Source organism: Doryrhamphus excisus, chromosome 3 (genome assembly GCF_030265055.1).
Source record: "Doryrhamphus excisus isolate RoL2022-K1 chromosome 3, RoL_Dexc_1.0, whole genome shotgun sequence".
In the NCBI taxonomy this organism is placed as follows: domain Eukaryota; kingdom Metazoa; phylum Chordata; class Actinopteri; order Syngnathiformes; family Syngnathidae; genus Doryrhamphus; species Doryrhamphus excisus.
In genome coordinates, this window is record NC_080468.1 from 25603118 (window position 1) to 25630602 (window position 27485).

General features: G+C 41.0%; 5 protein-coding genes and 1 long non-coding RNA gene across 17 annotated transcripts in view; 4 read left to right on the forward strand and 2 right to left on the reverse strand.

The window, feature by feature from the left end:
• Window positions 1-4057, forward strand: part of LOC131125512 (collagen alpha-1(XXV) chain) — a 99611-nt gene extending 95554 nt beyond the window's left edge. The window contains exons 36-37 of the mRNA XM_058067133.1: window positions 1077-1115; window positions 1464-4057. Of these exons, the coding sequence (XP_057923116.1) occupies window positions 1077-1115; window positions 1464-1466 (42 nt within the window). The 3' untranslated portion in view covers window positions 1467-4057. The remainder of the gene's footprint in view (window positions 1-1076; window positions 1116-1463) is intronic.
• Window positions 4058-4683: 626 nt separating this feature from the next.
• etnppl (ethanolamine-phosphate phospho-lyase) lies at window positions 4684-11880 on the forward strand. 2 transcript variants are annotated; one of them, XM_058067131.1, is made up of 12 exons: window positions 4684-4850; window positions 4977-5095; window positions 5822-5981; window positions 7580-7654; window positions 7739-7832; window positions 8106-8222; window positions 8407-8489; window positions 8557-8782; window positions 9524-9678; window positions 9748-9968; window positions 10045-10100; window positions 10980-11880. In XM_058067131.1, exons 1-12 carry the CDS (start codon window positions 4792-4794, stop codon window positions 11025-11027), a joined length of 1413 nt encoding a protein of 470 aa, XP_057923114.1. In that variant the 5' UTR covers window positions 4684-4791; the 3' UTR covers window positions 11028-11880. The 2 variants fall into 2 exon arrangements, with proteins under 2 accessions (XP_057923114.1, XP_057923115.1); XM_058067132.1 differs by lacking the exon at window positions 9748-9968.
• Window positions 11881-12844: 964 nt separating this feature from the next.
• Window positions 12845-14063, reverse strand: ostc (oligosaccharyltransferase complex subunit). The gene is made up of 4 exons (XM_058067598.1): window positions 13824-14063; window positions 13447-13540; window positions 13160-13357; window positions 12845-13076 (listed from the first exon to the last, which is right to left on the reverse strand). Exons 1-4 carry the CDS (start codon window positions 13960-13962, stop codon window positions 13058-13060), a joined length of 450 nt encoding a protein of 149 aa, XP_057923581.1. The 5' UTR covers window positions 13963-14063; the 3' UTR covers window positions 12845-13057.
• Window positions 14064-14872: 809 nt separating this feature from the next.
• rpl34 (ribosomal protein L34) lies at window positions 14873-15982 on the reverse strand. Its single transcript, XM_058067103.1, has 5 exons — window positions 15895-15982; window positions 15431-15502; window positions 15259-15358; window positions 15081-15184; window positions 14873-15005 (listed from the first exon to the last, which is right to left on the reverse strand). Exons 2-5 carry the CDS (start codon window positions 15493-15495, stop codon window positions 14921-14923), a joined length of 354 nt encoding a protein of 117 aa, XP_057923086.1. The 5' UTR covers window positions 15496-15502; window positions 15895-15982; the 3' UTR covers window positions 14873-14920.
• LOC131125496 (uncharacterized) lies at window positions 15203-17492 on the forward strand. The gene is made up of 3 exons (XR_009129037.1): window positions 15203-15413; window positions 15875-15966; window positions 17020-17492. It is a non-coding gene; the product is annotated as an uncharacterized LOC131125496 (long non-coding RNA).
• A 5636-nt stretch (window positions 17493-23128) lies between these two features.
• LOC131125498 (sodium/potassium/calcium exchanger 2-like) overlaps window positions 23129-27485 on the forward strand; it is a 31477-nt gene continuing 27120 nt past the window's right edge. For 5 of the 11 annotated variants that reach the window (XM_058067107.1, XM_058067112.1, XM_058067109.1 and 2 more), the window contains exons 1-2: window positions 23365-23524; window positions 25014-26058. In XM_058067107.1, the coding sequence (XP_057923090.1) occupies window positions 25189-26058 (870 nt within the window). In that variant the 5' untranslated portion in view covers window positions 23365-23524; window positions 25014-25188. Of the gene's footprint in view, window positions 23334-23364; window positions 23525-25013; window positions 26059-27485 lie in introns of those variants that run through there. The other 6 variants (XR_009129038.1, XM_058067104.1, XM_058067110.1 and 3 more) reach the window with 3 other exon arrangements.

Sequence of the window (27485 nt, forward strand, 5' to 3'; positions counted from 1 at the left end):
ACATTATTTGCTGTTGCTGCCAAGATGTTTAACCAACATTTAATCATGTTAAATCACAGGTTGGTCATCACACCCGTGGGCCATATTTGGCTAAAAAAAAATGTATCTTCTATTTAATTTACCAAACTGCAGGGAAATAAAGGTTGTCAGCAGTGAACCTCATTTACATTCATATTTTATATTTAAACAAATGTATCATCACACCCCATATTCAGGCACCATAAAATTGGACACATGCATGTTTGTTTTGATGTGAATTATGTGCATGAATTGCAGTATGGTTTTTTTTATGTCAAAGTAAAAACAAGCAGAATGTCTTAAACAAAACTACAAAGTATAATTTACACAATAACTGCTAATTGTATTAGCTTGAGAGCTAAGCTAAGGCTAAGCTAATGAGGAATAAAAAGCCTAGAAAATGAGACACAAGGCATATGGGATATTCTGAAAAACACTATTGAATTCAAGAAATAACTCAAGACAAAACAGGATGATTGTGTTCGGTTCTGGTTGCCATTTTGTTTGCTATCTGATAGAATGCTAACAGGAATGACATTTTCTGATTAAAAAAAATATAATAATAATAAAGAATACAGACTCACACAGTATATTAATAACACAAGATGTGCGCCGTATTATATGTTAACCTGAAAATGGGTGCAAACCAAGTCAAATCTGTGGTGTAAATTTTCAATGTTAACAAAAAAACATGCTAACTGGAATGGACGCTAACTGGTTCCACTGTAGCACTTGCTAAGGTAGCACACACGTTTGCATTAAAATGCTACTAAATGACTCACCAGGCATATTAAAAACTTGTGTAATATTTGTGTAATATCTTGTGTTTGTTCTAACATTGCCAGACTGGCTCCCATTTCCAGTATAATGCTAACTTTACCTTGCGGGAGCTATGTACTGCAGCTTTAGCATGTTAGCCACATATTACACACATCATTAGCAGTGCCGTGTTGTCTAGTTGTAGTTGCTAGTTCTCGGGGTTTGGCTGCATTAGCAACTAACAATTTAGCATTTCCAGTGCTGTTTCAGTCGTCATTGTGTGTTTGTTGTCTGCACAGGGCCCTGATGGATTACCAATGCCTGGATGCTGGCAGAAGGTAAGCCACGAAAACAGACTATTGGACGTTAAAATACCAAAAAAGCTCCAATTAACGCTTTTAATCAGTTAACCGCCATATTGAGTCACTACAAAAGCATATAACGGTTCTGTTGTTGTTGTGTTTTGTGTTGTGGAAAAAAATGACCGTGCGGTCAAAGAGTATTTTTAACATTCCGCTTTCTTGTGCACCCCAAAACATTTTTAAAGCCTAAATCAGGATAGCCTGTCCTATTTGTGGTTTATGTAAATAATACATTTAGAGCATTTTTGGTATTGTTGTGTCACATGCATGTTATTTTGGACATGTGAGGCTACTTCATGTTGTTTTTGTTTTTTTTTCTTGCAGTGATCACGCTAACCTGAAACGCATGGAGTTTGTAAATAATGCTTCTTTTATGGTATTTATAATGTTTTATTTTTCAATGGAAGAGGTCTATGCGTATAATGATGCAAAAACAACAAGAAAAACAACAACCCTCATGCTTCTACTCACATCGCCGTGTGTTTGGAGCTTTTTAAGGCTGCCTGGAGCACCACAAGAGGGCGCTAGCTGGGGCTGGATTTTTAGAAACAGGAAGTGGAAGGACTGACGCTCTGTGATTTTGTTAGTTTTCTGTGTGTCGTCACGCTTTTTCAAAGACACAAGCATGTTCCACAAATGTGTTGTGTGCGCACACTGTCATGGCTCCTACAGAGACAAACTAACAAAAAAAAGACATTTATTATAAATATAATTTTGGCTTTTCCTGAATCTTCCCAAGGGAGTCACGCCATGGCTGGTAGCCTGAAACGTCCCCCCCGCTCCCCCCAAAAATGAAAGATCGTTGCTTTATCACGCCTGTAAAAGGCGTTGGCTGGCCTCTCCGCGCCCGGCTGCACTGATAAAAGAATCCATGAGGGGTTTTCTTTTTTTTTTTAAGCTGGGACGGTGCCCCCCCCTCTGAGCCAGGGGGACGGTCTCCATGGAGACGAGGCAGAAGGATCTACTGAGAACGTGGATGATAGGATGCAATTATGTTTATTTGCCAAAGAGCGACATATCGTTTCTTTGTGTTTGTTTGTCATGTGATTTTTCTCACACCTGATGGTCACCATATAGCTTCTTCGGCATGATGTTTGTTTGTTTTTTAACATCCAGGGTCAAAAGTCAACCTGCAACAAACCACATGCACTTGCACATCAAATTTAAGCTCTTGATGCGTGTGTTCCAGCCCTGCATTCAATTTGTCACTTGATAGTTATCATATCACTATGGTTTTTAGGGGGGAGGGATTTTGATTCCAGGGTCAAAAATCAACTTGACTGGCATGTCAAATAAAAGCTCTTCGCGGATGTTTTCCAGCGCTGTCATGACACCAAACGGTAATGCAGAAAACACATGAAATATCAAGTGACAGGACATTTTTTTTGTTGTTGTTTTGCGCTTATTTGTTTATATTTTGTGTCTGATAGCCATTTGGTGCCTGAAGCTTTTATTCATTCCTTTACCAGAAAACTTTATATATCACATTTTCATCATTTATCTTTGTTTGTTTATTAGCTGTTTTATTGTCAGTTGACTGCTTTTGTACAAGGGAAGCAATGATTATATGACAGTGGTTCTCAAACGTTTTACACCAAGTAGCGCCTAAAACATTTCTTTTACCACCGTTTGTGCTACCTCCGCTTGCCATCGTGGTTCAGCTTTCAAGAAGTGGCTTGTACTTGCAGATTTTGGCTCGTGGTGATTTTCAACTTCAGCAAAAATATCGGGTTATTGTGTAATTGTACAATTATTTGATGCATATTGTATGTATATATTATTCAATATCATTTAATTTCTGGTGTTCTTGGGTACCGCCAGCTGGAGCCTCGTGTACCACCAGTGGTACCCATGCCGTAGTTTGAGAACCAGTGTTATATGTAGCATATTAACAGTACAGTGGCTCGTCAACAAACACATTTTAGTGCAGTATTATTGTTTTTAATTCGCTGCTATGCAATGTCTCTTCACAAATCTGCACAGCGGTCTCACCAGTTGTTTTTCAAATCATTTCTTTGCATATAAGTGTTGTATTTTATATGACATAATTTATTTTTCTATGATTTATTGGGTTGTAAGCGGCATTCCTCTACGTCGTGTTGCCATTTGTGTAGAAAAAAAATTGAGGCTTTAAGGAGCAGTGGCTTATTTCCGTGGACCATTGCAGCGTTGGAGTGTCGCCATGACAACACTTTTTTCTTGAGGGCGGCCTGAATGTTGTCGTTGGGTCAGTCAGTGCCATGTTTGTTTGTTTCCCTGGTTTGCATTGAATGTAGTTTGATATATATATAGATATAAATATGTGTATGTATTGTGGATGACTTCATGTACTGTTGACATAAGAAGTGCAATTTTTATTCACCATTTTGTGTGTTTGTGTGTAGCATCCAGCTGGAAGGTCACATTTTTGTGTGATTTCTGTGGCTCTGTTTCTTCAGTCGTGCTACCCCAAGTTTGAATATACCACTTTTAAAAGGCAAATCAAATACTCCTTTCCATTAATGACTTTTAGTGTGTTTTATTGTCTTGGTCCTCACAAGGTGCTGTATCGTTAGCATGTGCAGCTATTTTTTTTTTGTAGATTTCAATTCCCTGTTTTGTTTTGTTTTGGGGGTGTCCTTTTGTCGTTTTAAGTGCTAAAATCTGGACAATTACTTCATGATGGAAAAAAAAATCCCTAAAAAAAAAAAGGGAATGTAAGGCGACATGTGTGTATTTGTCCCCTCCCAAAAAACACTTCAATTTGCTGAGAATTTGTCGCATGAGTTGAAATCTTTTTGTATTATTTTTGATTGTGGTTGAGTTTCTGTTCATGCATTTGTATTGTTTTGGTTTTTTTACCCACTTGATTGGCATTTTCTTCATTTCAAACTCTGTACATTTATATGACTGTACTGTCAGAGCCAAATAAACGGTCTTTCAAATACATCACCGGTACCAAACTCACAACATGACCAAAAATGTCCTTGTATGGTGGGGGGGGGGGTGCTTTGTGATTGAAAATGTTACTTTTCTTGATTTCATCCATTTAATTAATGTCTTCAAATGGATAAAAATAACACTTCAATTAAATACCATTTAGTCTTACAGCAACATTGTACAGAAAATGGCAAAAGGAACTCAAATATTATATTTTTTTTTACACGAAATTACAACTTTATTCTAGAAATATTACTTTTTTTTCATTGTGGCCCAAATTCAACGTCGTAATTCCCTGAATTTCCCAAAACATCCCAACAATATCCACATTTACCCACATTTTTAATAACTTTTCATTCATTCATTTTCTACCGCTTATCTTCACGAGGGTTGCGGGGGTGCTGGAGCCTATCCCAGCTGTCTTTAGTCAAGAGGCGGAGTACACCTTGGACTGGTGGCCAGCCAATCACAGGGCACATATAGACAAATTCCTACCTATGGACAATTTGGAGTCACCAATTAATACATAGAGCACTGTTTCTTTAAAATGAACAGGCTTGCGAAAATGCTCATTACCACTAGATGGCAGCAGAGAAAGTTCCAGAGAAAGAGAGGTGTGGTGAGCGTCCTCAAGCGTCCGCTGCATACGCGTCTCTCATAAATCGGCCGCTTGGATCGTCAGAGGACACGGGGAGCCAAAATAGTGTCGGACAACCTCCGGGACACCTCCACAATGTGTGCTGAGAAGTTGGACAAAAAGCAAACTATTGACTTGAGGAAGAAGCACATTGGGTAAGACACTTTTGAAATGTTTATTAACTTTGAAAAGGTTTTTTTGCTGTCCAAATAACCTGTCCAACCACATTGCATGCATGTGCGTGTATGTGTGTGTATGTGTATCCATGTGCATTAATGCAGGCCTTCGTGCAAGATCTTCTTCAGTGATGACCCCATTAAGATAGTACGAGCCAGGGGTCAGTACATGTATGACGAGACGGGCCAACGCTACCTGGACTGTATCAACAATGTGGCTCATGGTGAACACATCAAACACACACATACACATACACACTTAATATGATATAGGAATGTGTTGACGAATACACTTTGCCTTGCCTGCAAGTGCAACGCAACATGGAATGTGTGCCGGCATTGAATGCAACATATGGAAAACCACTGGTTTGAAATTTAGTTTTAGTTATTTACTTTTTGCTTTAGTTTTACATCAAACAGCAAAATGCACATAAGTGATGTTACTTATTTTGTGGTTAAATTGGCTTTTTAGGCAAAAAAATAATAATTTTTGATGTTTTCTATCAAAAAGCAGCATAATAAAGGTTAATTGTGTTTTTAAAATAGGTTTATCTTACAATTAAATTCTACTTCATCAAGGTCATCAGGCATATTTTTGTATTTCCCATCCGTCTTAAATGCAGCATTGCAAAAGCGAGCTTTTAATTAGTCTAATTATAATGCTTTAATAGCACAACACAATGCCACAGACCGGTTTAAATAATCCTTTGGTACTTTGTGTGTGATTTTATGCACATAAAAAATATTTAAAGCAAAGAACAAGAAATGTCTTGGTTATTTTTTTTAGATATTTTCCATCTAGTGTTACTTATGTTTCATGTTTTTTATGCATCATAAAAGCTACTGTCCTTGTTTCATATGTTTACATTTGTAAGATCTGTCTTATTTCTCAGCAGCACGCCTCCAAAGCTCACTTTTAACATTATCCTGTTTTGGGTTCCCCCCACTAGTGGGTCACTGCCACCCAGACGTGGTAAAAGCGGGTGCGCAGCAGATGGAACTGCTCAACACAAACTCACGCTTCTTGCACGACAACCTGGTGCTCTACGCCCAAAAATTGCAGGCCACGCTGCCAGAGGAGCTGTCTGTCTTCTACTTTGTCAACTCTGGGTAAGGCGCGGTACGCACATTAGCACATGATATGCAGCACGCTTTTGTTGTTGTTGTTGTTCACCTCACTTGCACCTTCAAGAGATGCTGCATTCCAGGACTCTTGGAAAGGGGCACATTTCCAAATGTCACTCAGAAAAGTCAATCAAATTCAGCCAATCAGGCAGTGATATGCTGATGTGAAAAAGTGTTTGCACACTTCCTGATTTCTCACCTTTTTGCATGTTTGTCACATTTAAATGTTTCAGATCATGAATGAAATGTAAATATTAGTCAATGACAACACAAGTGAACACAAAAAGCTGAAAAAAGTGATTTCCCCCTAAACCTAATAACTGGTTTGGGCCCCCCTTACCAGTAACAACTGCAATCAAGTTTGTGATAACTTGCAATGAGTCTCTTACAGCACTGTGGAGGAATTTTATCCCACTCATCTTTGCAGAATTGTTGTCATTCAGCCACACTGGAGGGTTTTTGAGCACCCTTTTAAGGTCATACCACAGCATCTCAATAGGATTCAGGTCAGGACTTTGACTAGGCCACTCCAAAGTCTTCATTTGGTTTTTCTTCAGCCATTCAGAGGTGGACTAACTGCTGTGTGTAGGATCATCGTCCTGCTGCAGAACCCAAGTTGGTTTCAGCTTGAGGTCACCAACAGATGGGCAGACATTCTCCTTTAGGATTTTTAGGTAGACAGTAGAAGTCATGGTTCCATTTATCACAGCAAGTCTTCCAGGTCCTGAAGCAACAAAACAGCACCAGACCATCAAACTACCACCACCATATTTTACTGTTGGTATGATGCTCTTTTTCTGAAATGCAGCTTCACTTTTACACCAGATGTAATGGGACACACATCTTCCAAGAAGTTCAACTTTTGTCTCATCAGACCATCAGAGTGTTTTCCTAAAGGTCTTGGGAATCATCAAGATGTTTTCTGGCAAAATTTAAATGAGCTTTAATGCTATTTTTGTATCTTTCTTATGGTGGAGTCATGAATGAGGCCTGTAGATTGTTATTGTGGGGTCTTTTGTGACCTCTTGTTTCATTTTGGTTCACTAATGCTCGACATTTTCACCATTTGTGGATAACGGAGGCTACACATGCATGCGTAGATGACCGCAATGTAGTCCACTGGACAATTCAATAATAATACCAAATGATGTTCTGTAAGAAAACAAATCTTATGCTAAACACTAACTTGACCCTGCTTCCTAGAATGAATCCCTTACTTTAAAATGATTTTTTTTCATATTTCTCCTCCCCGAAGCAGAAAAGCTGACAATAAATTACTTATCTGAAAAGATGTATAGCATGCATGTAAGCTCTAATAAACGTCATTGTGGTGGCCATGAACTGAGATAAAGCAGCGTCAATAAGTAACCACTGCAAGCTGACAAACATGATGATTACCTGAGGTTATACTAAGTTTTGTTACATCATGAATTAAGTGCATGACACCTCCCACCAGCAGGGGCAGCATCATTCCGAGTTGTCAATAGGAGTGAAAGATGAGTTTGTTTTTACGGCAGGCTGCCACTGTGTGTTTAATGGTGACTAAGTAACTCCACTGACCTTTGCCCTCCTTTCATCTGTAGATCCGAAGCCAACGACCTGGCGCTCCGCCTCGCCCGCCAGTATGCGGCAAGCCAAGATATCATCACCCTGGACAAGTGAGCGCACCTTGGTGGACAAATTTGAGCAGAGTTTTTTATTTTTTTCATTTAACACCCCGAACCCTCTACCACCACCCACAGCGCCTATCACGGTCATGTGACATCGCTCATCGAAATCAGCCCCTATAAGTTCCACCATCTGTCAGACGCACCTCCCAGTCCGTTTGTGCACGTGGTGAGTGAAACACAATGACTCAGCTGGATCCGGAATATGGATACCTGTGGCTGCATAGGACAACAGCAGATGCATTGTGGGAAATGTAAAATACTAGTTCTGCAGATAGTAGTTGAAGAGTACATTTTCTTTACTACTACTTTTTAAATGATTATGCAAAAACAATGTGTTGGATTACTGCCACCTTCAGGACAACACAATTTTCCAACTCTTTGGCGCAAGTCTGGATAAAGGTTCATATGCTGGGTTTTTTTGTTTTTTTTTCTTCCTCAGGCCTCGAGCCCGGATGTGTACCGAGGCAAATACAGAAGAGACCACCCGGATCCTGCAACAGCGTATGCGGATGAAGTCAGAAATATCATAGAGCAAGTGCAAAACAATGGAGGCAAGGTACCGTTGTTGATCTTCCCATCAAACATGAGCCACCAGTGTTCACAGCTTGCATCACAACCACTCCGATACTGTGACACATATTTTTCGTACAAGCCCAAACCAGCAGACACGCGACAGTTTTGCAAAGGGAGTTTTGCATGAATCCAAATGATGCACACTCTTGGTTGACGTTCTTCCGCAGATAGCCGCCTTTATTGCTGAGTCATTGCAGAGCTGTGGTGGACAAGTCATCCCCCCTGCAGGGTACTTCCAGCAAGTGGCCCAGTACGTTACGAAAGACACGTTTACCTTCAGACCGTCTCTTTGTTTGCTGATTCTCTCTTCTCTGCAGGCATGTCCGTGGAGCAGGAGGTCTTTTCATTGCAGATGAAGTCCAAGTGGGTTTTGGTCGCGTGGGTACCCACTTTTGGGGCTTCCAGCTTCAGGGTGACGACTTTGTGCCCGACATCGTTACCATGGGGAAACCCATAGGGAACGGGCACCCCATGTCATGTGTGGTCACAAGCAGGAAGGTGGCCCAGGCCTTCATGGCGTCAGGAATGGAGTACTTCAACACAGTACGGGTTTTCTATTCTTCTTACTATTATTGATGAGAATATTAGGAAATAAATATTGTGTCAACAATACATAGGATCAAATAACTCAATTTAATCAAAGTTATTACATTATCTTAGTTAGTTGCTTTTAATGTTGTTAGATCAACATCTGCCTCGTGTTTCTCACCTTCTTTATCAAAATGCTGGCTCCATTTTGGGTTATTGAGGCGAGAAACATAATTGAATTCAAATATATAACTCATGGCAAAACAAGAAGGTGGTGTCTGTGTTGATCTCACGTTGTGTCTTTGGGAACAGGCACGTCAGGAATGATGTCTTCGGTTAAGCTTAAATGTTCCGTTATCTCTTTCATTCATTCTTTCTGGAATTAATGAATTATTTATCACCAGTAGAATTGATTTGGTTAGAGTCTGACCTTCTGAAATTAATTCATGACACTAACCAAGGTTCCACTGTATTATGTTATTACAGTATATATATATATATATATATATATATATATATATATATATATATATATATATATATTTTATGATGAAAAAAAAATATATATATATATATATATATATATATATATATATATATATATATATATATATATATATATATATAGTATTAGTAGTTGTGACTATTTTGTTAGACATTTGTAGTATTAGTGTATGCAATATTCAATATTGAGTAATGAATTTTATATTTAAGAAGTAATGACAATTTTGTCATCAATTGATTTCCGTTTCTCAGTTTGGAGGCAACCCGGTGTCGTGTGCCATCGGTCTGGCCGTCCTGGACGTGATCGTCAAGGAGGATCTGCAGACAAAAGCCTTGCAAGTGGGCGAGTACCTGACCTCTCAGCTGGAGGCTCAGAAAGAGAAGCACCCTCTCATAGGTGATGTCAGGTAAAGAGCATCACCTTCATCAACCACGCTGGGGAGGAGGGCGGTATTAAACGTAGGACCGCCATGCAGGGGTTGCGGCCTGTTTGTGGGGGTGGAGCTCGTGAAGGACCACTTGAAGCTGACCCCAGCCACAGCAGAGGCCCAAGAGGTCATATATCGCTTGAAGGAGAAGCGAGTGCTCCTCAGTGCAGACGGACCTCATCGCAATGTCCTCAAATTTAAGCCGCCCATGTGCTTCAGCACGGAGGACGTAGACTTTGTGGTGGACAAAATTGACGGCATTCTGACAGGTGCAACAGGAAGTCATCACTGTCATCAAGCATCAATGGGGGTTTGCTATACAATGTACTTTTTCTTTATTCACAGATATAGAAGTGGCAACAGGAATGAAGACGTTCGGCATCCTGAATGACGGTAAAAAGGTAACATATTTCCTCAAGTAGTTTTGGAAAAAATGGCAAATATTTTCTTTTCCTTCATGAAATGCTTTGGGATGGTGCTACGATATCCACAATAGTACTATTTATTTGTCAAACTAAAGTTATATTAATATAATGAAAATTTGATTTCCAATGCAAATTTAACTTTGACACTAAAAACACTGGTATGAATAATAAATGTAAATAAGGCCTGTGCCTGATTATATTGATCATTATTTTATTGGAAATCAATTAGCATGAATTTTGCACCAAAATCTGAATAAAAAAATAAACTGTATTGGTACAAATACATATTTAATTCTAAATAAAGTATTATTTAAGAAAATATTAAAATATTATTAATTATGAAAAAACACCTTGGCACAAATAAACACCTTACCCCAAATAAACACTTAATATAACATTTTAATGTTATTTATGGTACACATTTTATTGTAAATTAAGTATCATGATTTGTGTACCAACATATTAATAACAAATAAAACTGCATTGGTACAACTAAAAGCCTTACCCCAAATAAATACCTTATATTTATTATAATACATATTTTATTGGCAATGGACTATCATGATTTGTAAACCATTAAAAATTAAAAAGTAAATCCATTAAAAATAAAAATGAATTGATACAAATGGACATCGTATCCCAAATAAAGACATTTAAAAATCAATAAAAAGAACATGATTTTAGCAGCATATTATTTGTGGAACAAAATATTAACATTTAAATTCAAATGTGATGGGACAAATAACCACCCTCCCCCTAATAGATACCTGGTACCCTCTACATTGAGCAAATCCACTGCTTGTTAAATCAGGAAATATGGTTTGGTGACTGTAAGAATATTTTTTTTGTCTTCAGGTTCCACTGATAATTCATCATCAGGGCGAGCTGGCGCACACTTCATGAGACCACAATCCTTCATTTTAATAGATATTAATAATAATAAGCTACACAATTAAGAGAACAGGCAAGGCTTGCACAGGTTTAATACCTTGGCTTTTTTGGTTGTTGTTGCTCTAACTAATATTGCAAGTGTCATGATGAGGGAAGTCAAGAGGACAACTTGAAACATTTTGAATATCCATCCATCCGTCTTCTGTAGACCGCTTGTCCTCATTAGGGTCACAGGTAAGCTGGAGCCTATCCCAGCTGACTTTGGGAGGCAAGGTACACGCTGAATTGGCTGCCATACAATAACATTTTAACAATGAACTTATTTTACAGCATTTAATTAATAATGTGAGTGCTGCTAATAATATAAATCTGGTATGGTTTTAATGATTTACAGGTGCTTGTGCAATATGTGGCTTTTATTTGTGTAATTGGTGAATAATTTACATGCATTCATATTTATAAAGACTGCTTTTTGCCACTTTTGTTCTCCTTGAAGTGATTGAAAGATTGTATTTAAATGCAGAGTGTGTGCAAAAATATCTTATTGACATTTGATGGCTCCCCTTTGTGGACAGTATCCGGTACTGCAGGAACCCAAACATTTTTATATTACAAACTGCAAGACTACTATGAGGGCTGCATAGTACAGAAAAATGGAGGAGTGCAGTTGTGTTACATCAGTCACTTATGCATAGGGGGCCACTTTATTCCTTGAAATGTATTTTTGTGTTATTGAATGAAGTCATCATAAAACACGCATTCTACTTACAAGATAAGAACTTTGTTAATTTTCAGTTAGCAGTACACAGACAGTGGTAACATTAACCGATTGGCTGCCACATTGACTGGCCACTACATTAGGTACACCTGCACTGTAGCTGCATCAAACACTGCATGGTCAAATATCACACCCCTCTCAAGATGTTGCACTTCACACAAGAGCTGGATACAACTCATTGTGTCTATCCCCCCCGTGACTGCTCTCTTTTAATTTGGCTGGTGAGGTAAAGTCAATTGAAAAACTTTGTTTGAAGAACTGCGTTAACTTTTCAGAACTAACAACACAGTACCAGCACCATTAGGTAGCGTTACTAAGGAGTAGCTTAAGGGATTGACGTAGAGACGCTGTCATTCCGCCAGAAATATAGTATTTTGTGTTAGCTGCTCAAAAAAAATAAAATAAAACTTTAGCTTGGTTAATACACAGGTCAGTTATGTAAATGAAACACTGTTGACCTTTTTAGTTAGGGCTTAAGTGTCACAATAGGTGTGTCCCGATGATATGCATTGTTAGCTAGCTCATATTAACTTATTTTCTCGCATTATAATGCACAGAAAGGGAAATGTGTGTTCGTGTTTCAAATAAGAATTGTGAATGAGGGGCAAAATAAAAAAATGCAGTTCCCATTTAATTTAAAAAGGCGCTTCATGCTGGAAAACCCTCCAATGTGGCTGAATTACAACAATTCTGCAAAAATTCCTGCACAGCGCTGTAAAAGACATTGCAAATTATCGCATACGCTTGATTGCAGCTTGACTGATAAGGATTGCCCAACCAGTTATTAGGTTTAGGTTTCACACAGGGCCATGATGATGATGAGAGATGCTACAGAGTTGGGGGTTCTGCAGTTATGAATCCAGCAGAGGGCGCTGTCTTACAAGTCAATTTACTCTTATTTTCAATTTAGAAGATGCTGAGCAAAGTGTTATCATAATCTTATTCATCATTATTTTATTTCCATAATACTAACAACTAACAGGCTGAAAATGGCCCGTGCTATATTTTAAACACCCCTGGTGCAGTTCCTCAACGACAAAACACTGCAAGATGTTCTGAAAACAAAGATTTATTTTTAGGATCGAGTACAAAAATGCAACTGGCGAGATAATTCCTTTTTTGTTTTTTTTTTAGAAAACAAACCTACTTCCCACTTTATGATTGGCACATCTCCAATGCTAGTTGTTTGTTTTTGGAGTCCAAACTTTTAATTTTATCAGCAAGATCAGTCCATGCTGGATGAATCCAGGAGAGTGGGTTGTAATTATCCCATAAGATAACCGCTACAGGGGGGGGGGGGGGGGGACATGAGAAGAAGTGAGTCAAATGCAAAAGGAATGCTGCTGAATTTGAAATATGTACTTACGGTAGCTTCATACGCATGAACACACGGGCCATAAAGAAGCTGAGGAGCACACTGACGAAACCGATGAAGAGCAACAGGAAGCGGTTAAGTTTGGGGATATTGGGTGCATTGGAGCGATCCAGGATGATGAAGCCCAGGCCGCCCATTGTGAAAAGGAAGCTGGACGCCAGTCCTTCCATAATGTATTGCCCGTTCACCCTACAAAAAACACATTATGATGATGATATGAGCGTTTATGTGGCTAATTACGTTTACGGTCTATATTACAAACTTAAAAACGTTGCTACCTGTATGCAAGGAAGGCTACAGGTCTTTGGTGTCCATGCTCATCAGTCATTGAGCCCACACTTGGAGGCTCCACAATGACGTCATAGATTATGCCTGTGAGGAAGACGCCATTTTAAATTATTTTAAACACAAATATTCAAGCAAGACTTCGAAAACAATCTTATTTAATCTAACACAGTGTATCGGCAGCTATAAAATTTTAATTAGTTAACTCGGTGTCATATGCCATCTTGGCTCCAATGTTCGCTCTTTTTATATTTTATGCTTGACGTTAACAATTTGCCGACGTAAACAGACTGGTTTCTACACATAATGCAACGTTTACAAGCCTGTTAGCATGGTAGCTAACTACAGCTCGTTAGCATGCGAGCCTTACCTCCAGTGATGAGGAAGTACGAAACAATAACAACCGCATACACTGTCATGGCTGACGGCATATGCAGCCAGGAAGGCTTCTTTAGTTTTACATTGGGACATTCCAGCACAGTAAAAGGTATGCTATACAAGGTCTCCATGATAACGTCCTATTCTTGCAGCTCCGGCTTCCTCGTCTTCTTCGTTGGTGTGCACTTCGGCGACGTGTCCCGGAAGTGAAGTGAATGGCGCTTCCTTTCTTTTGCCCGGACTGGTTAATCTTGGCTCTTCAGTACATTCATTCATTCATTTTCTACCGTTTATCCTCTTTAGATTAAATGTGGGGAATAAAATAGAACCACAAACCTAATTTAAAACACAACTGATTTTTACCAACACGAATGAACCAAAATATTCACGTCCATATATTATTCATCATCAGTACTAAATATCCCATATTAGTACATATACAGTACAGTATTTCCCGCTCTAAGGCTAATATGTGAAAAAAGTACCAATTCGCATTAATTGGATAGCACTATTTTTAAACATGTACATTTTTATGGTTCTATATAACTCTTGAAATATATATTAAAAAATTATATAACTGGCAACTTGGGAAGATTATGTTTAAATATGTATGCATTATATTTTTTCCATGTACAGTATTAGTTACTATTATGCATTTTTTTTATTTAAAAAACGGAAAACAAAGGGTACAGCTTTAAAAATTCACTTTTGAGATTTGTGTATACCCGAAATTGAAGTGGACATCCTGTCATACCAAATGTGTGCCAAAGATGATGCCATAGATTGATGGCAATTATTGAACATTTTGAAACATGTGAAAGATAAATTAAATGTCACACAAAATTAGGAAACCCACCAAGAAAAGTTCAAATATATAATGTAAATTCAACATATTTACTAACAAATGCCACACTTCCTACAATTTAAGTGTTTTTATAAAAATCTCAATGATCTCCATTCCAGTTTTAGCATCTTAAAATTGGAAAAGCACTCCTTGCTCTTCAAGTATTAGAGCTAACAAATAATCCAAACCAAAGTGTATTGTAATTTTTGTTTTTTATTAATATCGTAGCAACACAAATACACGCTTTACTTTGACTTTTGGCTCTGCGCTTGGGCCTTGAGCACCTTGACCACGATCTTCTGCTCCTCAATCAAAAAAGCACGCTTGATCCTAAAAAATAAATAAAAAGTTAGAATCCTTGAATCACCCACAATGTTTATGTTCACTTTTGACTCTTTGACTTACCTGTCACGCACACATTTGGCGCACATGGAGCCTCCATAAGCCCTGCTGACGTGCTTCTTGGTCTTGGAGAGTCTCATTAGAACCTGAGGTCTAACAGCCCGGATCTGGTAAGGGGTGGACATGTTATTGCCAAATTGCTTTCATTATAATTTCAACCTGTGTTATACTAGCAACTTACTCCACGGAGTCTTCCTGGGCAGATGCCACAAGCTGACTTGGGGGCTTTGCCAACCTTCTTGGTGTAGAGGTACACAATGCGGTTACCAGGCGTCCGGGACCTGCAAGAAACCAATGGGGAAATGTCACACACTGTTGCGTGCTGCAGACTCCAATGTAAGGATGCCGCTTACAGTCTGGTCTTGTTGGATGCTGTGTTATAGGACAGCCTACGTCGGTATGTTAGACGCTGCACCATCTTGAAGCTGCGAATCAACACACTTATGTTACTGTGATGCTAACATGCTAAGAACAGTAAACGATAGCAATGCCAACTGTTATCAGTTGTACGCAGCATGCATAGAAATATGTACGCGTTAAATTACACTCAGATACACCAGTGAGAGTAGTTTAAACCACATAAAGCTTCTGCGAACAGCTAATGTTGTGACTTGGTAACGCTCGTATCGAACCAGAAGAGTCACGTCAATACTAACACTTATAACCCACCAAACGGAAAAATGATCATCACAATCAAAAGAACTTATGTAAGGCTAAATATCTCGTTTTAATGTAATGACGTTGACTATGCCTAAATGCCGGATTAAAGCGGATTCATATACTGTTGTGTATCACAGCGTTCTCCGAGCCGCCATACCTGCTGTCGCCGCGACCGGAAGAGGAAGAGCGAAGACTGAAGGGGAATGTTTAAGCGACCAGGCGATGCCAGGTTGTGTCACTGCCCCCTAACGAACGGAGTAGCACACTGCATGGTGTTCTTGCATTTAATGCACCGGTATCAGAATATGCTACTAAAATAATAAGTAAAATTAATAATGGTAATGAGTAAAATAAAAAAAAAATGAAATAATGTTCTATTGAAATAAAAAAACATATTAACATGTTAGATTTATGTAAATTATTTAAATATACTATGAAGAAATGTACACAGTCAAAACAGTAATTTTTAACACTTAACGCTATTATCTTTTAGTCCATATATATTCCTGATGCAAATCTGAAGACCAGTTGAAAAATTGCAACGTTGGATCTTAAGGAGGTTCTAATACAGCTTCAAGATGCAAAAAGAAGACATTTATTGTAAACAAGTATTAAAGTGAAATAGGCTGTTCATCAGCTAATCAATGATTAAGAAACAAAAACACCCTGAAACCCCCCCTAAAAATAGAAATAAAATCTTCCCAAAAGGAGTCAGGAACAAACAGCTGTGCCATTCTTGTTAATCAGCTGAGTTTTCCTTAAAACAGTGTAAAATATACAATCTTGCAATTTTTCTTGCAAGATTTTGATCATGAGTGTATATTACATAATGATAACTTATGATGAATTATTAGTGGGGGGGTTTTCATCAATGTCGGTGACCTCTAGAGGTGGCAGCATGCCACGCCCTATCTATAAAGGCACAGACATGATTAGATCCAGATGTGGGATTAACCTAAGTAACATCTGCAAACTTAATCCGTGTCTTAATTGAACATCCCTTTTAGATTGTTATCCAAGGTATCTTCTGCTGTTTTATGTTACGCTTCACTGTTTCCTTTTTTGGGGAGGGGCTTGCTGATTGGTGAAGCGCTTCACCTAAAGTACACCCCATTATGCAATCCACAGCGACCCCACACACACACACCAACTCTACTCCCCCTCCTCCCCTGCACTTCTCCTTGGGTATACTATGTAATCTGCTGAGATTTAAACCTGCTGCTCCTGTTTAATAAATCCACTGCGATTAAAATAGAATTACAGCTCAACTTTTGCCTTCCAGGATGACATCAGAGCGGAATGAAATATTTTTCCAGTGGAGCTCCGCCCCTTCCCTTTTTTTCCCTTCCTGTTTTGTCATCCAAGCTGGTGCATATTTCGACCCCGTCTGTCCTACTTGCACCAGTGGGGCAGATGACATCAGGATTAACCTTTTGATGTATCCTGTCTCAGAGCCATTTTCCCTCGCACATAAGATTGTGGTAGCCCCTCCCTTCACACGGGCATGAAATATTGAATGTCCATTTTCAGGGAGTCAGAGGTCATAAAGACGTGGCAGTGTCTTCTTTGATGTGAACTGAAGGATGGAGAAACCAGGTGGATACTTTTGCTGTTTTTGTCCTTTTAAAGACAGATGGTCACAAGATGCATATTCTCAGAATTTAGTGGAGACTGTGGCACCCAAATAATGTTTGTTAGAGAGTGTTAAAGGTCCAATATTAGTATTTTTCAATCACTTTAAAGAATTGTCAGAGATGCCAGCAGTGAATTGAAAGTGTGGCCGAATATTCTGGAATTTAGACAATAAAAGTGCTTTAAGTAAGTCAGAGTGAGAACATGCTGTTCTGCAACTTTAATGCTAATGAGCTGTGTTTAAGTGTATGTCTCCAAGAAGCTCTATTGTGCACTTAATTCACTTTTTCGGGTGCATCCTGTACCTCTGCACCTGCTTACCATAGTACATAGATGTGCATAGTACATAGTACATAGTGTGAGCAGGTAACAACCTCTGCAGCTGTTTGCCGGCACTTCTCAATGTTCTATTCATTGCTCTCAGACCAGTCCATACAATATGGTATTCCGCCTCACTATCATGTGTACAAGGTCTGAACATATGGGGGGCAGAGTTGTTCCATCAGTCAGCAGCTACAGGACGCTGTTGTGTTAGCTGTGGTGGAGTGAGGTAGAGCATAATGAAGAGACGGAGTGGTGAATCAGATTGATAACACAGTATTTATTGATTGCTTCACATGGTCAACAGAACAGATAAACTTCCCTATACTGTTTATGTTATGTGTGTTACTTTAAACAACACAACAACTTAAAATAACACAATTCATAAACCACATTAAAACAACCTAAGAGTAGACTACAGTGTGTGTGTGTGTGTGTGCGTTTGTGTGTGACAGGTGGGTTAGTTTATGGTGGTGTGAGGTTTGTCGCATTTAAATGTTTCATATCATCAAAGAAATGTATATATTAGTCAATGACAACACAACTGAACACAAAATACAGAAATGAAACATTTCAGTTGTGTTGTCAATGACTGATATGTAAATTAGTTTGATGATCTGAAACACGGATCATCAGAAAAATAACCAAAAATTACAAAAAACTTTTGTAACATTTAAAATAGTAAATATTTAGATTGCCCCGTTACTGGAAACGGATGGGTGGGTCAGAGACAATATCATGTCCATGAGGTAGGAGATTTTTTTTCTTCATGACATAATAAAAAAGCGAGTGTTTGATTGCCTTTTCCATCAAAAGTTGAGCAAACAAGTCAACAAGATGATAAATGTACTTATAAACATGCTCAAGGGACACATATTATTGTTGGAACGTCATAAAATGTCACATTTGCATAATAGGGTATCTTTTAAATATGTTTTCTAAAAGCAGGATCTCACTTTCAACTGCTGTCTAATCAGCTCCAGCACTTAGCCATCAAACCTGCTGGTGGATTATCAATTTGTTAATCTCTCCGACGCAACTGTTTTATCCGTCCTTCAGCTTTCACTTTTCCTACAGCCATTTAAATACTCCAAGGCAGCACACATTTGTCATTGTGAATATAGTAATCCCTCGTTTATCGCGGTTAATTGGTTCCAGACTTGACCTTGATCAAGTCCTCTATAGGGTCTCATTTTCTCAACACAGCAGCTATTCCAAAGTTAGCATGTCCTTTGTTGTTAATACTGCAGCCAACAATGGCTCTCATGTTAGCACCATTTGCCTTATTGTAAAACCTGCTATTATGCGTTAGAATTTTCCTCGAATGCACGTCCTTCTGCATGCTACACTACTCCACGCACTCCCAGTTCCTGTCATGTGTTGTTTCCGTCCACATGACCTCTGCTAGGCTCTTGACAAATGCACTTCTGCCACCTAGTGGCTGTTTTTTTGGCTTAAAATTGCTCTGCAGCCAAATGCATTAGTGGAGGGTTGGACCATCACCTCTTTTTGCCTCCTACTTTAAAAATAGGTTTAAGATGTATGAATACATTGTTGGGGTCCGGCGTTCTGGTTGATAAAAATATTTAACTACGTCTTTGGTATTGAATGATTTAATATTTAAGGAATTTTCATTTCAGAATATGCTGAGGGCCATTAAAAAATGAGCAGTGTGCCAAAGATGGCCCGTGGGTCGCTCTTTGGACACCCCCCGCCCTATTTGGTTGGCTGATGAGAGGTTTCCAGTATTTAATCCATGGGGGAAGCTTCACTTGTGACTGAAAATAGTTATTGATAGACTTTTGCAATCACGCTAGCTCGATGTCCAGCTGAGGTCAATTGTCCTTCCCTGTTCACCGGAAAAACTTGCTTGCTTATCATCGCTCTATCTACCCCCCGCTGCCCCCTGCCCCACTGCTGACAAATCCATACAACTATGTGAAACACAAAGGCTCGGATTTAGGCGAGTGATGGGCCGGGCATGGAGGGGCTTGGCGAGGCAGCGCCGCCATGGAAATTTCTCTTTTTGTTAAATCAAAACAAGCATCACCCCGTCCAAATCCCCCCCTTCCTCCATAACCCATGACAAGTCATCACTTTTATGCTGGCCACATCGGGAGTGGTGACGGGCCATTGTCGGGGTAAAAAAAAAAAAAAAAAAACAGCTGACAGCCTGGAGGGATCTGGTTAAATGAGAAAACTATTGATGGGTTGCTGGCACGAGGACAAAGCGTGCTGATTAGATGGACTTTTCTGAGAAACCACAGACGTCACGTTTAGTACATTTAATTAAGAAAAATAGTGTCAGTGACATAAAGATTCCTCGGGCCTCTCATTGACTTATGTGTCCGCTCACCAGTCAGTTGAATCAAGAGGATAGTTGATGAGGGAGGCCCCGCGGCTTGAGCACTGAAGTGAATCACAACAGTCCTCTGAGGCTCCTCTGGGCTTTGGACGATTACATCTGCAAACTTTTTATTGAAGGAATGCAGTTCCAATGTGCCTTATTATGCAAAATTGACTTTTTAATAGTGTGCTTACGGTAACATGTGAACCATCTTGAGCCAGTTGTCCCTTTTAAATATGGGACCTTTTTAAATTCATGCTAATAATGGCAAAGGCGACAAAACATTGATGAGGTGCCAGGTAACGCTCTTTAATGCAATCACCCCGCGCGCTCTCTGTTAGATAACAGGAGGCCAGTCGGGAGGAGCAGGGAGAGGGTCAATCAATGAGGTCAGTGAATCATGATTTATTATACAGCAGCAGGCCATTAGTGTCTCATACACACACACACACACGCACTGCAAATCCAAGTCACAGTGTTTGGCCCTAATGCCAAGGGTTTCCAGAGGGGGAGAGGCTCTGCCAAGGAGCAATGTTAGGCCTATAGAGCATGCATGGCCATTGGCATAGCTTTAAATAGCAGGCCACAAAGGCCTCAATGTGACTTCATTGTCACCAAATGGTGCACAATTGGATCTTTCCAGCAGGGGTAAGGACAAAAATAGTGGTGTAACATGCAAACACATGATTTATGACCATTTTTTTGCTTTTTGTTTATTCTGAGAATCCAATCATGGGTTCATTGATTAATTGCTCTACTTTGAATGCTCTCACAGCTCCATCATTATCTGATTTGTCATCTTCTGTGTGATTGCTCTGTTGCCGCCTTTTCACCCTTTATTGCAGTGCACGTTGTCCTGCGGAGGTGGAGGTGGAGCCACCATTGCACACCTGGCCTTCATATGCTAGTTGATGGAACTTGTTCTGTGCAGATTGTTCCTTACCTGCATCCTGTGCCTCCTTTTTTACCCTTGTGTTTGTTAGCTTTCTGGTCTACAGGACCTTGTTCACGTAATGTCAAGCCTGATGCCTTTGGGTCTTTGGGCCTCCTGAAGTGGACAGGAACCCGGAGACCATTGTACCTGTTGCCAGGGGGCTGAAGGCCGAAGCGGCAGTTAGAGTGGAGTTACTGCAGGGATGTTCAGCAGCTACTAATGCTGGCGGAGACTGGAGGTCCTTCAGTGGAGACGCTCATCTAAGTTGGTGCACCCACTTTGTAGTGGCTCAGAGGTTTTGGTGGCCTTCTATGGCATCAGACAGCAAGGTGTTTGTGGTGGTCTGTTCTGTCTGTGCCAAGAACAAGTCCTCCCATTGCCCATTGCCTCCCGCCCAGAGGTCACACATTGCTTTGTCGTCTCGTCTCCTACCTTCTCATGGCAAAACAGTCATCCTCCACGTCAATGACTGATTCTCAAAGTTGGCCGACTTCACCGTCCTGCTGTCATCCATGGAAACAGCCCAACTATTGATGAGACATGTCTTTTGTCTTCATGCCATCCTTGTAAACTTGGTCTCGGACAGGGGACCTCAGTAAGCCTCCTGGGTGGGGACGTCGTTCTGCAAGGCGTCAGGGTACCACCCTCAGTCCAACGGCCAGACAGAGCAGGCCAATCATGAACTTGAGGCCGCCCTTCACCGCGTTTGCTATCACCACCACTTCTTTGCTCAGCTACAAGGTATATCTCCTTTCATAACTGTATTGGGTTATAAATCCCTGCTGTCATCTGTCCACCTCTAACTTCAGTGGGCTCACCTTCAGTGTGGAGGGAACACGAAAAGCCCTTCAGTTGGAAGATCGTCACATGATTCCCGCACCAGCTAACCAGCCCAGCCAGGTCACCCCGAGACTTACACTTACCAGGTATCTGTAAGGAGCTGGCACTTACATTTGTGGGACCGTTTGTCATCGACTCCATCATCTGCCCCTCCTCTGTCAAGCTCAAACTGCCACCATGACTCAAGGTTCACCCAGTCTTCCATCATGTCTCCCCTAGAAACCTATCTCCACAAGCCTACTGTGTCCGCTAGCTGAAGCTCCGCCTCCGCCACACATGATCGATGGCCTGCCAGATTACACGATGAAGATCATATTAGACTTTAGTTTAGAAGGAGCGTTTGGGGGGTGCAGTATCGGGTCGACTGGGAGGGATACGGCCCTGGGGAGTCCACCTGTGTGCCCCACTCCTGTGTCTTTGACCAATTTATCTTGAATTTTATTCTCTCCTTCTCTATAAACCAGGTATGCCGCCAGGGGGTGTCTTATAAGGGGGGGGGGGGGGGGTATTTTGTGTTATATGCCATGTGTTGCAGTGCACGCTGTCCTGCAGAGGCGGAGCCGTTGTGCACACCTGCAGCCAATTACTCACCTGGTTGAAGGCACTCGTTCAGTGCCAGATTGTTCCTCGCCTCAACTTTGTGCCTCCCTGACTTTTATACACTTGTGTTTGTTAGCTTTCTGCTCTGTGCCTCTGTTAGTGTTATTCTTGCTTGACTTTGTCCAGCAACGTCTTGTTTTGGCCTTCAGCTAATATTAATTCCCTACTTGGTTTTTACTCACCTGTGTAGTTGTTTTCCCTGTTATATTTTTTACTGGCTGTGCTTTTTGTTCTCTTTTTTGTGTGGCCTAACCCTGTGTTTATGTGGTTTGAACTTGTGTGTCTATTTTTGTATGCCTTTTTACTCTTCAGATGACTCTTTTTGTATTACATCTTTTGTTCACTATTTTGTGGGCTACAATATTTCAGCATCTTAGGATTCAAAAACTAACCACGCCAGTTTGTAACATTTTTGTCCTTAAAATGTGGGACAGTATGTAGATTGTACCTTTTTTTAGGGTCAGAAAAGGACTACTATTGCATAGTAACTTTAATCCTACAGCACACAAGTGGATGCCTGATGGAGTCAGAAATCGGAGGATGCTGCACACTTAGCTGCCATCCCCTCCCATGTAACCTTGAAAAGACCTTAAGCTTCGCATATCAATCAGCCTCCAGGCCTGAGGCGCAGCCACCTGTTTGTGCAGGATGCAGGAATTAGAGGGAGGGGGAATAAAATAGAAGAAGAAACAGTGGAGACATCAGTGGGAGAGCTGTCATTGCTGTGTAACCACGGTGACATGTAACATCACCAAAAGCCCCCCATCATGCGTGCAGCAGCTTGAACCTGGCAGGGGAGGAGAATGTGCTGCTTTACCTGACTATATTCATAATAAATCAGACCAATTCCTGACATTTTTTTTCAAATGTTTGCAGTCATCTGATGCGGGGTGAGGCTGCTGTCTGGAAGAGAAGCGAGGAGGTGAGCGCATCATTTTTTTTCTATCCCCTCCTCCTCCTCCTCCTCCTCCTCTACCCAAAAGCTCCTCCTCTGTCCGTCGTTGGAGGCGAGACCAGTGACATTTTTGTGCTCTATGAGAGCAAGAGGGCACCGGATTGCGATTTGGCAACCTTGCTGCTGCTGCTGCATGTCCGTCGCCTCTGTCCGGGAAGGTAAGGCGATACCTCGCTTGTCCGCAGCCGTGCCGCGCGTCATGCACCTCGGCGTGCAGGCTCCACTTTGGGTCGGTGTTGATTTTTTTTTTTTTATGGGAATAGTGCAGAGAGGGCGAATGCATCCGTGAAGGGCAGAGTTACCGGCACCGTTGATGGGCTTTTCGGTAAAAGTCAGCAGCGTCATCGCTGTTTCGATGTATCCGACGGCCTCTTGTTATTTTTAACTGAATTTTGGTGCATGCCACTCAGAATTACCTGCAAGTTTACCTTATTCTATGTTGATTATTTGTGTTGAACAGACATGCACACTGCTTTATTACACTGGACTGCAGCTATGACCATAAAAATGGCCAAAATGTGCCATCATACATGCATGCACTGTCAGAAATAGAGGTGAGAAGGAGTCAATTTATGTCCCTTCAGGTATTATCTATATTTATATACCCGTATGAGACTCAAAGCGTACAGTGCTAAGCCATTGTACCCCTAAAATGATGCACTGAGTGCTATAAATACTCAAAGAACAAAGCCAAAATATATTTTTGTATTATTAGCACAAGCCCTTTTGTCTATTTAAGACTTTATTTGTCCCAGCAGCACAATAAGGTAAATTAAACCTCAATTGTTTCCAAAATGAATTGTCTTGAATAGTTAAATTGTACAAAATTAAAGAAACAGTGAATACTAACCAAGTGTAGAAAATGGCCAAAGTCAGCCTTATTATTTATTTACAGTATGACTGCATTTTGGTGCATATCAGAAAAGTGATTTATGTTGGGAGTACATCTATGTCGGGGTCCACTAAGGCCGTATAATATGCAAAATGTGCAATCTTTGCTGCATGCATGCACTGCCAGGAATAGAGTTACAATATGAGTAATGTCCCTTTTTGGTATAATCTACATTAATGTACCCACTAGGGACTCTAAAAAGGGTACGATGACAAGCCATTACATCCTTAAAATGCTATAAATGCTATAAATACTCAAACATCGAAACCATAATTTCTTTTATGTGTATTGAAACAACAGTGGTTCTTATTTCTGAATGCAGACATGTCAGAACTAGACGTAGAATAGGAGTCAGTTTATATCCCTGTCAATATTAACGTATCCTATAGGGCAGGGGTGGGCAAACTTTGGACTCGTGGGCCACTGAGGGGCCAGATCAGACCACATCAAGTAACAAAATTGAAATTTAAAGTTTTTATTCTTTGTAAGTTGTGTGTCACATATTTGTTGACTTGTGTTTGGCAGCATGGATGAGGTCATTGTCTGAATGGCTGCACTTAAAACACCACATTTGTATGTTAAAGATTAAAAAAAGCAACTGGCGGGCCAGATTCAAACGCTTGGCGGCGCGGATGTGGCCCCCAGGCCATAATTTGCCCACCCCTGTTATTGGGATTCAAAGGCACAGCAACAAGCCATCGTATATCTAAACCCATACCTGTGCTAAACTAAATGAAGTCTTCATTCTTCCCCAGCAGAGGCTAATATGAAGTCAACATTTGGCAAGCCAGATCCAGGAAAGCACCACCAGTCATTTTGAAGCCAACATGACGCACCATCTCCGGTAAAAGCTGCCCCACCCACTCTCCCCGCTCATCCTACCAAAGCCAAGCAAGAGTGAGGAACGCTCCAGACAGAACCGGAGCCGACATGGGTCCACCGTGCGAGCACACCGTAGCAACGGCAGCTTCCTGCAAGCGCTGGGGTCACCGTTGTCTGCGGAGGAAGCTGAGGCCCATGCGCATCTTCGGGTTTGTGGTGAGCCTGCTGGCCATAAGTGCCGTCTCCATCTGTGCCTTGACTTGGTCCTCCATGGGTGATTCCCTGGTCCCCCTGGAGAGTGTCCGCCAGTCGGTGCCCCGAAGGACTCTGCTCTCCAGTCAGCAGCAGCAGGAGGCCAACACGTCAGGCAACAGGTCGGTCGCATCCAAATCGAGCAACGAAAGCCAAGGGGAGTACCCGCCGGACCTTTTTACCCTGGAGGAGAGGCGCCAAGGAGCCGTGATCCTCCACATGTTCGGCATGATCTACATGTTCATCGCCTTAGCCATTGTGTGCGACGAGTTCTTTGTCCCGGCGCTCACCGTCATCACAGAGAAGCTGACCATCTCGGACGACGTGGCCGGCGCCACCTTCATGGCAGCAGGTGGCTCCGCCCCAGAGCTCTTCACCTCCATCATCGGGGTCTTCATCTCGCACAGCAACGTGGGCATCGGCACCATCGTGGGCTCGGCTGTCTTCAACATCCTCTTTGTCATCGGCATGTGCGCCATCTTTTCCAAGGAGATCCTCAACCTGACGTGGTGGCCGCTGTTCCGTGACGTCTCCTTCTACATCCTGGACCTCATCCTGCTCATAGTCTTCTTCCTGGATAACTTCATCTCTATGTGGGAAAGTATCACGCTGCTCTCGGGATACGCCGCCTATGTCATCTTCATGAAGTTCAACAGCAAGGTGGAGGGCTTCGTCAAGAGCTGCATGAACAAGAACCAAGTGGTGGAGGTGGAGGTGCAGCCCAAGGTGAGTTTGTTTCTTTAACATCTTCAAGTGTGGATTCCAACTATGAGAAGGTGCACGTACATGTCATTTAGTTTTGTCATTCCAAAAACACACCATCTCGGATGCCTCAAAACAATTTGGGATTAATAAACCTGGGTCAGATGTGGAATTCTGGATTAAGCTCTACAAATTGTGTCCCAGCCGAAGAACCAAATCCCTTTTGACAATCTCTTGAGCCATTTTCAAAGGTTGAGGTTGAGATAACCACAACTGGCTTCATGAGGTGAAGCCACTTAACACCAAACGACTCTGCTGCTAAATATTAGCTCGCTCAACACAGCAGGGAAAGAAATTAAATGTGGAGAATGTTGCACGGTAAAGCCTCGTCCTCTAAATACCAACCTGCACTCTAAGGCTAAGATTCCAAAATGCTATAAGATGCTAAATGCTAAGATTCCACTGTGTTGTAAAGCCTCACCAGTTTAACAACCTGCAATATGAACATCGCCTTCTGAACTGAGTCTGCCATGTTTAATAATGCAATAATGCAGATTCCACGTCTGCTAAATAACAAGCATAATCTTCACATCTATAGGTGGAGTCCGTTGTGCCTGCTTTAATAACATGGGCAGGAAGGGCATCCATAAAACCGAAGCCAAAACGAACCGGTTGACTTGAGAAGACGAAAATGAGGAACAAGACATTCTAAGAAACGACACCTGGGTCAATGAAATGTGGACAAAGTTGTGCCATAAAGCTTCATCTATTATATTTCTTCCGAGAGCTTGCGGTACTTTTACTTTGTGTGATTGACAAGGGAGGAAGGAAGGTGGTGTGGGCGGCAGAGTGCCAGAGAAGCTTGGTGACCTTGAAATGCAAAGGATGCTGGGAAGGGGCTTGAAAAACAACTTTGGATGCTGGCATTGTAGCGTTTTATTGTGGTTTAGTCGTCTTCAGGGTTAATCAAGTCACTTATAATTGGACCATAATCATCAAGTCCTGACACTTTAGGGACGCGTGCGTGCGTGCGTGCGTTATTTCCACTTTTTAATTGGCAGTTCAGCAGTAGCGCAATTTCTGACATAGATAGGAAGATAACATTCCCATGATGCATTGGAAATGCAGAGAGCGTCTCAAGGTGCCCTGGATATGACTCACAGGTGTCAAGTATTGCTTTGTAGGATCAACAGGTCATTGCCCTTGAACTGAACACTTGATTAAAATGGCCTCCTGTGACTGTATTATGTATTAAGGTATTGAATGCATTGAATGGAAGGGCTACACCTGAACAATAAAACTGGCGACTTTAAGCCACATGTATTGATTTCATTATTAAAGCATTCGTCGGAAGTAGTGATGGGGTTGTTTCTAATTCACAGATCGGAAATTTGTAATCCAAACTGCAGAGATTTCCGATCCTTGTTCCATGTTTGTGTTTGCAGTGTAAT

Coding starts and splice junctions, on each gene's coding strand:
- etnppl (XM_058067131.1), top strand. CDS start 4,792: ATGTGTGCTGAGAAGTTGGACAAAAAGCAAACTATTGACTTGAGGAAG. Junction 9,969..10,044: donor AATTGACGGCATTCTGACAG/GTGCAACAGGAA, acceptor CTTTATTCACAG/ATATAGAAGTGGCAACAGGA. Junction 10,101..10,979: donor TCCTGAATGACGGTAAAAAG/GTAACATATTTC, acceptor TTTTGTCTTCAG/GTTCCACTGATAATTCATCA.
- ostc (XM_058067598.1), bottom strand. CDS start 13,962: ATGGAGACCTTGTATAGCATACCTTTTACTGTGCTGGAATGTCCCAAT. Junction 13,541..13,823: donor GTACTTCCTCATCACTGGAG/GTAAGGCTCGCA, acceptor TCTTCCTCACAG/GCATAATCTATGACGTCATT. Junction 13,358..13,446: donor GTAGCCTTCCTTGCATACAG/GTAGCAACGTTT, acceptor TGTTTTTTGTAG/GGTGAACGGGCAATACATTA.
- rpl34 (XM_058067103.1), bottom strand. CDS start 15,495: ATGGTGCAGCGTCTAACATACCGACGTAGGCTGTCCTATAACACAGCA. Junction 15,185..15,258: donor GCCCAGGAAGACTCCGTGGA/GTAAGTTGCTAG, acceptor ACCCCTTACCAG/ATCCGGGCTGTTAGACCTCA. Junction 15,006..15,080: donor GCCAAATGTGTGCGTGACAG/GTAAGTCAAAGA, acceptor TTTATTTTTTAG/GATCAAGCGTGCTTTTTTGA.